This window comes from Colletes latitarsis, chromosome 9 (assembly GCF_051014445.1).
Source record: "Colletes latitarsis isolate SP2378_abdomen chromosome 9, iyColLati1, whole genome shotgun sequence".
NCBI classification, from domain to species: domain Eukaryota; kingdom Metazoa; phylum Arthropoda; class Insecta; order Hymenoptera; family Colletidae; genus Colletes; species Colletes latitarsis.
The window spans coordinates 29,846,807-29,858,378 of record NC_135142.1 but is presented as its reverse complement, the minus strand read 5'-3'; the positions used below and the strand labels follow the sequence as shown (position 1 = coordinate 29,858,378).

The 11,572-nt window shown below is 41.2% G+C and overlaps 3 protein-coding genes across 4 annotated transcripts; 1 reads left to right on the top strand and 2 right to left on the bottom strand.

Annotated features, from left to right (window-relative positions):
* Positions 1-79: 79 nt before the first annotated feature.
* Positions 80-2,791, bottom strand: LOC143345282 (pre-mRNA-processing factor 17). 2 transcript variants are annotated; one of them, XM_076772249.1, is made up of 8 exons: positions 2,460-2,791; positions 2,093-2,309; positions 1,681-2,007; positions 1,352-1,566; positions 1,000-1,263; positions 772-905; positions 473-694; positions 80-399 (listed from the first exon to the last, which is right to left on the bottom strand). In XM_076772249.1, exons 1-8 carry the CDS (start codon positions 2,649-2,651, stop codon positions 222-224), a joined length of 1,749 nt encoding a protein of 582 aa, XP_076628364.1. In that variant the 5' UTR covers positions 2,652-2,791; the 3' UTR covers positions 80-221. The 2 variants fall into 2 exon arrangements, with proteins under 2 accessions (XP_076628364.1, XP_076628365.1); XM_076772250.1 differs by having other exon boundaries at positions 2,093-2,353; positions 2,460-2,599.
* Positions 2,792-3,135: 344 nt separating this feature from the next.
* LOC143345603 (BRISC and BRCA1-A complex member 1) lies at positions 3,136-5,110 on the top strand. Its single transcript, XM_076772950.1, has one exon. The coding sequence runs from the start codon at positions 3,826-3,828 to the stop codon at positions 4,717-4,719; it is 894 nt and encodes a 297-aa protein (XP_076629065.1). The 5' UTR covers positions 3,136-3,825; the 3' UTR covers positions 4,720-5,110.
* A 100-nt stretch (positions 5,111-5,210) lies between these two features.
* LOC143345595 (uncharacterized) lies at positions 5,211-10,020 on the bottom strand. The gene is made up of 10 exons (XM_076772940.1): positions 9,588-10,020; positions 9,125-9,414; positions 8,527-8,737; positions 7,985-8,262; positions 7,785-7,908; positions 7,495-7,715; positions 7,222-7,408; positions 6,396-6,608; positions 6,111-6,329; positions 5,211-5,788 (listed from the first exon to the last, which is right to left on the bottom strand). The coding sequence occupies exons 1-10, from the start codon at positions 9,652-9,654 to the stop codon at positions 5,415-5,417; spliced, it is 2,184 nt and encodes a 727-aa protein (XP_076629055.1). The 5' UTR covers positions 9,655-10,020; the 3' UTR covers positions 5,211-5,414.
* Positions 10,021-11,572: the final 1,552 nt, after the last annotated feature.

Below are 11,572 nucleotides of genomic sequence, written 5' to 3'. Positions count from 1 at the left end.
GCGTTTAATAACGCGCGCAAAAACGAGAATTACACTCCTATGATAGTGTAAGATAAATGCAAACAAAATAATCGATAAAACAACAACAATTTTTTATGGTCTCATGTCTTTATATTTTTCGCGGTAAGATTAAAAGTATGTATGTGAAATAAATCTATATACATATATATCATATAAAATACAAGTACACAATTTTGTAAAAATGTAGACGACGACAGTTTTCAATCCCAATACTTTATTTTTCCGTCCCACCCAGCTGTTGCGAGCCTTGAAGGCTCATGTGGGTGCCACAGTACATCAATGCAAACACCATCGTGAGCTTTCCACTTTTTGTACAGCTTTGTAGTTTTCCAGTCCCAAATGTAACATTTCCCGTCCGCGTCTCCCGATACGAGGTAGCTTCGGAGGAAAGCGGACATGTAATTTGCAGCCTGTATTACACGAATGATTTTGTTAAAAGTAATTATCTTACCTCATGTCGGGAGAAAAATCTAATCCGCACGCATAGCCAGCAACCATGTGACCCGTGAATGTCTTTTTACGGTTCATTTTGAACCTGTTTAACGCAGAAAATATGACGATTTTATTGTCCATACTTTGGCACGCGAGCCATTTTTGATTTGGAGAAGGTGTAACTGCTGGCATGGAATGCATAGAGGGATCGGCTATGTACTTCATGTCGACTGGTATGTCCCTGTATAAAAAACCGGATTATTGCGGATAAATTGCAAAATTATCCAACCATTTCGCGATTAAAAAATAAGATCTTACCATTCCCAGACTCGTAAACTTTTATCGTCCGAAGTCGTAACAAATCGTCGATTTTCATCTACGAACGTTATCGTGTTCACTGCCCCCAAATGCCTATCATATTCTTGCGTTATTTCGCCGGAACGAACATCCCACTGTAATGCGCGTGTAATTTATTATTCCTCATAGAAATAAAAATTTATAAAATTCTCCGCGTGAAGTCGTACGCATATTGTATATGTAACTCACGCAAATAATCTTTTTATCGCTAGTACCCGCCACAAACAAATGTTGTTTGTCCGGATCTGGATTAAATTTCACGCAATATGGAATTTTTCTGCTCGTAAATCGACTTATACAAGCCCCAGTCTCCGTGTCCCATAACTTTACGTAGCGATCGTATCCCGCCGACAAGAATCTCTTCCCATCGTTGTCGAAGCTTATATCCCTTACAGCTTGACGATGACCGTAATAGGTTCGAATACATCTTCTCTCTTTATAAACTTCCCACAACTAAACTTAAGATATCATTAATAGAAAAATCGAAAGATTATACTCATTAGTATTGTACCTCTTGTAAAAGCCTTACACATATACACACCTTCACTCTGCAATCCATACCACAAGAAAGTAATAAATGTGCTGTGCGTGGGTACCACCGAATTTGAGAAATGCCTTTTGTATGGCCCTCCCAAGTGTGAATTTGCGCTTTAGGTAGGAAGCACCTATCCGGAGGTGACTCGGATCGCAAATTTACCCCAACATCCTGAGGCGCGTGTAAAAACGATCTTCCTTGATAGTCCACACTATCTTTGACTGAAAATATTTTAAAACAATTTAGTCCAATATGTCACTAAAACTTTTTTTTTTGTGATCCCTTAGAAGGGACATTTAAATATAAAAGAGTTGTTATTGTTACAATCAACATACTATGCAGCACTGTCTTTTCTTCAAGAGGTTTCTCTTCAGTTGGTTTTCCCCTTCTGTTTCTTTTGGCTAATATCTCTTCTAGTTCAGCAGCTTCTTCATCTGTTGGTTTTATAACTCGTTTTTCATCTACATATCCTCCCCATGGTCCTAGGAATCCCTCAATATCTGCTGGATCATTGTTTCTACATCGTTTTCTCTTATCCAAAGGTCTTAACATTGTACTTTCAAAAACAGTCTTGGCACCACACTCTTCTGCTGCTTCCTTTGCTCCAATAATTGTTCTACCCTCTTCTGCACTACCATCCACAGTTGGATCCAGTGCATAGCCTACAGAAAACGTATTTATTCATATAAACACAGAATAATTCCATTTTGACATGAACTACTATAAATGTATGTCACTCATACGTACCATAACTAGCAAAAGTTCTTCTTTGATTTTCAAATTGAAATTCACTTATATGAGCTTTTTCTACGTATCCAGAGAGCATATTTTTCGCTGCGCGTTGCTGCTGTGTTTTAAAAGGATTCTCTGGTCCAATGTCTGGAGCAAAAAGTTCTTCAAACTTAGGGTTGTGCATGACTTCGTCCGTGGTTGAATCTATATGCCTCACGCATAATTCGGTTCCCTGTGATACATCGGTTGAATCGAACGTTAATGATTACGTCGCAACTGTCATGGAAATGTTTGCGAATTATTTAAGTAATCTGTATAACTTTAATACGAACTCGTCGAACTGCATGACAAATGTTTAACAAATTTATTAATGAATATTTACCGTTGGTACTACTTCAGGCGCAGAGCATATCTGCATACTAACTGCCATGGTTAATTTTCCTACGGGAAGCGATTCAACAGTTGATACTTCGTTAGTATCCGAGTTACAATTAACCTCGCTTTTTGCATTTTCGTTATCACTTTCTGCCTCGCTGTTTTCGTCGCTGCTACCGTAATCTTTCAAAGCAAGCATATTTTTTCTGGCACTTGTGCGAACGTTGCCAACTAATGAAGTTAATTTACTAATTTCTAAACATTCAAACGTAGTATCATTTATTTACGTACATAAAGTATTCCTAGGATAAAAGGAAAAAAATAATAAAGCTGAAACATGAACGAGGTATACAATAGACGCGACATCTAATGGCAGAATGTGTTACAAGGGACTCCTTGCGCAATATTCTAGAAGCTAATATATTACCAAAGATTGAAAAGTAACTAAAGTAACTAAATGAATCTCATGACATTGAATTGTACATGAAAACAAGCTTGAGGCTTGGAGAGTCGGACCGCCCATTTATCTATCTCGCTCCCTTGCTCTTAGGCAGTCCACACGTGTGTGTAACTGCTGCGACGAATAGCGAGCCAGAGATTAATGTGTGCGTGGGAATACGTGAGTCGCAAAAGCAAACTGACACATGCCCTCTTTCTCGATTCTCCGAAGCTGCCCGAAGTAATTTCGGACCACTAGTCAAGAGTGCTTAGTGCAGCGCGCGTTTTAACCTTTTAATTAGGAATGACAAATTAACACGTTAAAAATTAATGAAGAATGTGAGGATAAAAATGAAAACGGAACAGGCAATTCGAGGGAAGATACCTTAAAATGGACGACAATTACATGGAGTACAGAAAGAAAGGTACCATCAAATTTTCAATTTACATCTAGCCCAAACAATTTGTATGTACAACATCGTCTGATCGTAGATTATTTATTTTCAATCCAACGCAATTCGCTGAGAAACATTTCCTGGATTATATGTGTACCGAACACAGAATCCAAGAGCAGCGTAACTTGTAAATACAAACTGTGGTTGTACTTAAAATGCAAATTGTGTCTTTTCGTATGTATTTTGGGCGCATGACGAGTTAACTCGTCATCAATTTTCAAACTCGATTATTGAAAGAGACAGAAGTCCAATTAAATACCGCGGGCGAAATTACAGTGCGTATGATTCTCGAGTAGAGGTCTATTCAAGCGCACACATGGTTTTAATAATCGTCCAGAGACGTGGTATTTCAAGTACCTGTAAATATTATTAATTACGACGAACGAAATCAAACTTTTCGTTATAGTTAGGTTAGAGTGTGCCAATTGTCAAAATTTGTTTGATTTTGAACACCTTCCTGAATATAACAACAAATCGGTGATGTTAGAGTTGAAAGAAGACACGTTAGATACGCAAGATGCGAAAGATGAGACACAGACTAATATTTCGGAACAAGAGAGAAGATTAAAAGCGAGCAATGTTGGTAGCGTATCTTGTTTACTTCCGACCCATTCCGATGAAGATGACACGATGGTGCGAGATTTGCCTGGAATGAATTTACCCGAGAAAATTTTGTTCGTAATTGACACCATAAGAGAGAAGAATTGCACTCCTTTCAAACTTACCACAGGAGCTAAGTACATGCCTTTGTTTATGATCAAACGGGTCGTGGAAAATTTCGTCTGCATTAAATCATCCATTCAATCTAGCCACGAATATGCATTAATGATTCTGAACACTCAAGGTGTGCACTGGATTTGTGATTTCACCAACAACATTAAGACCATTGTCAATCTCTTAGATACTATTAACGAAGATGTGCTAGAGGAAAATCAACAGATTTATTGCCTTGGTCAAATGTTTGCAACAATACAATCCAGACTACTTATGCCACCAAAGAAACAGGGTACAACAATACCGACATTTGTCAACAGAGTAATTTTAATGTACTCTAGATCTTATTGCGTCCCAATAGTTTACACCGGCAAAACGTTTCTGGAGAGACTCACGGACAATCCATACTTCTTCATAGATGTGTTGTATGTACATGAACCCCCAAGTTCGGAAAATTCGTGCGAAAAAATTTATGCAGAATTAGCGACATTAGAAACAACAAACTTTTCATATATATTAGAAGTAGGAAGGAATGCTGCTAAATTGCACGATAATATGGCTAAGTTACTAGCTCATCCTCTGCAAAGACCACCTCAAAAAGATACTTGTTACACGATTATTCCACCTTCCAGCTCACAAGAAATGTATACTAACGTTTAATAGGTTTTGTTAATAGATAATTTAAAAATATAACATTTGCAATGTATAAATTTTTTGTTAATTTCGTGTAAAGTAAGTACATCTGTTTATGAGTTAACATTTGCAACAATATGCTGTGGCATGTCAATTCACGGGATGTTTTATACAAAACTTTCCAACTATCTATAAAATAAAATAACTTTCAAAATTTAACTAACCATTCATTCGTACATACATATTGTTAAATGCACTCGCTTTGTACATATAATAATACTCTTTGTCGTATGAAATAGGAGATTGCCGCGCGTGCGTTTACGATACGTACTTGAAGGATAAAACCTATTACAATAGCAGCGATATCACAGTGTAGGCGTTACATGACTAAATAAAATGAAATATATTGAAATGCAAATACCTATTGTATTTGTTTCTCTCAATTGAGACCAACAACTGAAACGTATCAATTATTGACGCGTACATGTTCGACCCTAAATCGAAACTTTTTCACTGGTAAAAAGAAGGCAATGCGGTAATACATTTTTCACAAGATCACAGTGTTAGCTTGCTCATGTTCAGAACGAGCAAGTTGCAACGAGGTACCAAAATTCTATGTAGAAATTAGCGTCGTGTTAGGCCCTGTATAATTTCGAACGTTCCCCGGTTGGCCGTAGCGAAACGATGAATAAATTACTACAGATGATCGAACGATTTATTTTTTACACGGGTCTATAAACGACTGTGACGAAAATACCGAAACAAAGCAGAAAGTACGAGACGACAGAGGTATGCGTCGAAGACGAGATTCGCAATGTTTTTAGAACTTGGATCATCAACTTGACAAATCGTTGGCTATTGTCGTCGGTAATTTCATTCGTCATTATGTTCGTGGTGTCCATCGCGCGCTTTTTCGGGCCATTCGATGGATCGGTTACAGCGTTCTCTATGGATTGTGCGTCCTCGGGTTTCCAATCACCGCAATAAGGGAAATTACGCGGTACCGGTAGCATGTCTTCATGCTCGCCAACTTTGAAGACCAACGACATCCCGACTTCAGCGTGAAATTCAATGTGGCAGTGAAATAACCAATAACCTGAAGAAACATAGCTTGTAAATTATACTAAGAACGAAAGAAGAATGAGTCGACCTGTGTTAAGAAAAGTAACATACTTCGTTTGCTTAGATTACAGTAATTATGCCTAGCATTACCAGTATTTAATAACACTTTAAAGTGAAATTTCCCAAGAACAAATGTCCATTTTGTTGAGCGATACGAGCTCTTATCGCACTTTGTTTATATTATAAATTATACTCAGCCTTATCTTAAACGAATCTTTCCCAAAGTATTTAGTGAATGGAAATATGGTATTTTTCTTAACGCACGTAGAATTGTGCGCATTGTATGTAAAGTATACCTGGATTATTAGCGTAAAATCGTACGATGGTGTAACCACCGTCCGGTACCGTTACGGTGTCTTTCAGCGGAGCATGGTCTAGGTTTCTGCGTATCGATCCTTCTTTGTCTAATTTCTTTACGTCTTTGACAGTGATGTTCTCGCCGATTTTGGCCATAGCGATCACTCGAAACTGATATCCGTGGAGATGGAACGGGTGATTCGCGTCGTAAGCGAAGCCTAAGAAGGAACATCGTCGATTAACGTTAAAAAGGAAGGCGAATTTAAAGAATGCCGCGTACTAACCTTCGTCTACTAAAATTAGTTCCACCACGCTGTTGAGTTTCACTTGAAGCACGTGAGTGCAGGCACAGTAATCTTCTTCACAGCCCTGAACCGTGCTCTCGTTGCAAAATCCACTCGTATCGATGGAATCTCTTTGAGGCAATAAAGGCATAGGCGGTAACTTCAGAGAGATATGATTTAATTGCGGCGTGAGAACCAGCTTTGTAGTTTTTACTGAAAATGTATTTCAACGATGTTAACAATCAGAACGTTTATGTACAAGTTAAGGTCCACTCTATCATCGAGGCACGTACTGATTGCGTTCTATCATTGCTATTAATTTTTCTAGAACACCGTAATTTTCCTTTTTCAGTATTATAAACATCGAACGAGGATTGACCGAGCTCGTTGAAAATTCATTGCCAATGGATCAGCTACGAGGCTCGCACGAGTCTCGTTTACATAGCTGCGAAATAGGTTCTTTACGACTATGCAATGGAACGGAATGCGCATTCAATTACCATGCTTTGCACGTGTATCTATATTAATGAATAAGTAGATATAATGATAAAACACTACCAATACGTGTCTCGACTCGTCGCATGCGCATAAATTAAGGGTTGAAAACAGTTATAATGGCGGTTTCAGGCCTTGAAACAGTTACGAGAACCGCCAGAATGTTATCTGTTATGAATATGTATATCGGTTCTGGTTTGTTTCGGATATACATACAACAAACGTAATAAGTTGAATGTATGATGAAATGGTGACTGATACAGTATCACGCACACGTGACAGCGGCCGTCAAAGTGTTAAGAAACCATTCCAAGCGATAGTAATAGCATACCTTGATTGACCCCGTACAGTTTACTGCGATGAAAATGTGGATTATCTTTCTTGTAAAAATCGTAAGACACGTAAAATTGGTAATCGGGTTCCAACGTATTGGACTCATCGTTTTCATCCATAGCTTTCAACAAAGGTATACTGACGCTCCTGTTTGATTCGGTACCTTCGTTCAGAGAGTTTATTTGCTGAAAACGAAGCGACGCGAATCGTCAGTTATCAACGATCCCTGTATTTCGTAACGGTAAATTAATAATTCAATGCGATAACACACCAGACCCCGAGATTCGTTCGGTTCGCGTTCGTAGATGACTTCACCGTCGGGGTTCTGTTCGATCGCACCTTCGTACCGCAATATAGCGACTTGGTAAGCTTTGGTGAACCTTTCGTCGCAATCCATCAATCCTCGAAAACGCATCCAATAGTTACCGATGCTACGATTCGTATTAACGACAAAATCGAATCTCTCGCCGGCATAGCTTACCAGAGTTTCAGCTAAAGAACGAAATCATTACACGATCGATTCGTAAGATTAACGTAAATTCCAAAGTGTAAATCGGGTACCTTCGATCGGTTCGATATCGCGTCCATCCGAACTGATCACCTGCATAGTGTGATCGTCGATCGACAATTGGACCGGACAATTGAGAAACTCGGCGTTAATGAGCCTGAACCTGTGTCTCGTGTTCTGTAAACACAAAAATCGTCGTGAAATCTTCCATTGATTACGACAACGCAAACAGAGGCTTCGTTTCAATGTTTACCGGCTTAACGACAAACGTGGCGATCGGCATCGCAGCTGAAACGTTGTTTCCGCCTCTGGTAACCGCGAAATTACCCAAACCGTTGATCAATATATTAGACGGCTTGTTGTTCCCGTCCGCGTGGTAATGATTCAAAAACACATCGATACCAAACTTGTGGGTCCAATCTAAGATCTGTATCGTGTGATCGTCCACGTCGTATAAACTGTTATGCCAGTTCGCGCTGGGAGGGACGCGAACTATCAACGGGCCGAACACTCCGTCGCCTCGTTGCAAACCTAATGGAAAATTCAAGCTTTATAAATTTTGTAAATTTCGATACGTCGCACGGCGGGCCAGAATTGAATTTAAGCCGTTTAAATTATCGAATTTGATATTTTATTACGAACAAAAGCGTGAAATTATTTTATACCGTGATAATTCAAATTTGGCCCTCCGCGAGTCGCAGCGTGAAAGCTGTGAACAACGGATAACGGAACTCGTCGTAAAAGTTGGTTTAATCCGTTAAGCGACAATTTGTAACGAATCGTACGGAACCGCACCTAGATGCGAATGCCAGAAATGCGTGCCAGCCTCTGTAGCAATATAATCATACCGAAAACTCGATCCGGGCAGTATGGGGCATTGCGACACGTATGGTACACCATCCATGTACGGGGTGTTAATGTGGTGTTGCCCGTGCCAATGCATCGTGCTACTCTCGGATTGAAATAAGTTCATTACGTCTACTATTACCCTGTCGCCTTGGCACACCTGCGAACAACAACCGCCGGCGTTCGTTAATAAAGCGCGCTATGCGCAATTCGATTTCTATTCAAATAGACTCTCAAGGATTTCCGCGATGAGAAAACAATTTTCCTGTCGGCGGCGTATTTATTATATCGCGAATAGTGCCGGCTCACGTGGCCAAGTAAAATCATTTCCACTCGAACGATACGATCGGAACGATTCGCAGGAAAATCCTCCGCAAGAACGACGAAATATTTGTGCAGTCGCGTCTGTCTCGATTCATAAACGAGACGATAAAAAAAAAAGAAGAAAAATTGACCGTGGTCACGTATTCGTGCACACGCGAGAGCGAAAAATTTCCATCGAGCGTCGCAGCCTTGACGCGAATCTCTAAATCTTTCGGTTACGTACCTCGATCGGTGGCCCCGGCATCTGTCGATTGACCACCAAAATCGGCCTCCCGATCCCGTCCGCCGGGATGCAGTGCATCCGAAAGCAATCGGTGATATTGTACGGGCAATCGTAACACGCTTTGCTCATCGTCTTGTACGACTCCAATTTAAAGACGTAATGGCACTCCATCGAGGGTGCACCGTCTTTGCAATCCCTCCGACAGGGATGCTCCCTCCAATTTATCTCGTCGACTATCTCCAGATCGACGTTACCGAATTCGAAATCATTGTGCGCCGTTATAATCGTTTCTAGAAAGAACGACGATGGATTATTGCTCGTCGACGATAATAATAATCTATTGCGCCAAGAGTAACCCCTTTTAGAGTTTAATGCAAAGCCTAACGCAGAAAGAATTCGTTGCACGCGTACTGGGTTAATACTCTCGCTTTCGTCATTTTTTCTTTTACTTCTTTTCACTCACCCGTGTTGCAGCCATGCAACAGCACGGAAAGTTGTACCAGCAGAAATATCGCGTTACCGTGCGTCATCCTTGTGTATCGGTAAATTTCTCGCGTGGATCGGTACGGTACTCCCGGCTCGTTACGGATCGCGAACGAAATCGGCGTTCTCGCGACTCACGGTTAGGTTTAATGCGACCACGAGGCGCGGTGAAAATTATTCATCGACGTAGAAAATTGCACAGGTATCGTGCACGCGACGCGTTGGGCAAATAGGTTTGACAAATAGCTGGGAACAGATGCGACGTGTTTTCTCCTTATCTAATCTGTGTACAGCGAGAAAATCTCCGACAGACGATGAATTTAAAATTTGGACGCAATCCGACAGCAGTGTGCGCGACGATAACAAACGTGCCGCAACGACGACGTCAACCCCTCGAATCAGAACCGGGTGTCTCGTTGGATGTTCGAAGAAAGAAGCCACGAATCCTCTGTACCGATAGTTGGGTATAGTTAGAAATCGGGCGCGCTCGATCTTGAAAATTTGTTCTCGCGATCGACACCGGTGAAACTGAAATTCCGCTGTTTCCACCGTGCGGCTGTCGACGAGTGTCACAATCCCTCGTTGCGTTGCGCGCGTAATATGGTGCCGCCGGTCGCTGGTCGCGAAAGAAACGAAAGTTGCAGGATGAAAAGAAAATCGGTCACGACGGAATACGGCTCGTTCTATCGACGGTCTCTCTTGTGCCGCTATTCTTTTCTCGCGTCCTCCGTGCACCGGTGTTCGTCCTTAGCGCGTACTGACTAGGTATGTAAAATCAGCGACGCTTTAAGGAAGACTGAACCAATGCAACGCCGTACGTCTCTCTATACAGGAATTCCCTGGAGGTCACACGTACCCCACGAATCGTCGACGGTCCTATTACTTTACCACTTTACCCAGTTTTTTAACACGCGTGCAGAACGAGTTACGAGCAACGCCACCATGCACGTATTCCGTCCGTTCGCGTTCGCGCTTCCCCCTGCGAACGTATGGGGATTCCCACCAATGTACCCGATCGCGTCAATCCGTATCGATGACATTCCGAGGTGGTTTTCCTCGCACGTGGAACTTTCAACAAGCTGCGCACCGGTTCGCTTGGTACAAGGAAAATCGGTACGACGAGACTGGCGTTCGATCGAATACAATAACGTTTCATTCGTGGTTCTTTTTCATCTCGCAGAAACGTCGAACGTACACGTTTTCGTTGACGTTGTTGAAGTTATCGTCCGGCGAAGTACGATTTTAATTTCGCAAGGAACGTGTCTGACGCGTCGATGCATTCACGGTTGTATTTTCCATTTAGGCGCTGATAGGACACGGACCGTAGTCTTCGTAACGTACACGGGCACGCCTCGATTTCATCCTGAAAAGAAACATTCCTCAAATAAGTACACAAATATTTAAACAACGATGCTCGATAGAATTGTAGAAAACACTCGACTACGAGGAAGAACGATTCACTCGTCTCCGATGAAATCATACCGTAACATCTCGATTTAACGGACAGGATACCCCCCATTTATACGTTTTATATTATAATTCGATTAATTCTTCGATTACATCAGCTTCAGCTAGCACGTCCTTGGCAAACGGTATCAATATTTCAATTATAAGTCCGCCAAATGGTCTTTCTGTATCGTCTAATGGAACGTGATAAGAAATATTTCGTTTTACAGCCAGTATTAGCGCTTCGTCAGTTAATCGTACGATACTGTTTCGTCCATATAATTTCAGATAACGAGAATCATTTTATTCTGACGTCCACAGCGTGGAACGTGAGACATCAATCGCCGAACGGCAATGTTAATTGCCACGCGTCCTTAAAGCCGATCGAACATGGATTTTTTCGCAGAATCTTGACGCAGGATACGTTCAGGCGTACGTGTCACGGATTTTCCGGTAGTACAAGACTGCACGTGACACGGTACCTACTAGTTTTTAATTTTTGTCATGCATAATTAATAA

Excerpts from the sequence above, each read along its gene's own strand:
- LOC143345282 (XM_076772249.1), bottom strand. The coding sequence starts at position 2,651 with ATGCTTGCTTTGAAAGATTACGGTAGCAGCGACGAAAACAGCGAGGCA. Across the intron at positions 1,567-1,680 it reads AGAAAAGACAGTGCTGCATA|TCAAAGATAGTGTGGACTAT; the intron begins GTATGTTGATTG and ends AAATATTTTCAG. Across the intron at positions 1,264-1,351 it reads GTATGGATTGCAGAGTGAAG|TTGTGGGAAGTTTATAAAGA; the intron begins GTGTGTATATGT and ends TCTTAAGTTTAG.
- LOC143345603 (XM_076772950.1), top strand. The coding sequence starts at position 3,826 with ATGTTAGAGTTGAAAGAAGACACGTTAGATACGCAAGATGCGAAAGAT.
- LOC143345595 (XM_076772940.1), bottom strand. The coding sequence starts at position 9,654 with ATGACGCACGGTAACGCGATATTTCTGCTGGTACAACTTTCCGTGCTG. Across the intron at positions 8,738-9,124 it reads TGCCGGGGCCACCGATCGAG|GTGTGCCAAGGCGACAGGGT; the intron begins GTACGTAACCGA and ends TGTTGTTCGCAG. Across the intron at positions 6,330-6,395 it reads ACTAATTTTAGTAGACGAAG|GCTTCGCTTACGACGCGAAT; the intron begins GTTAGTACGCGG and ends GTTCCTTCTTAG.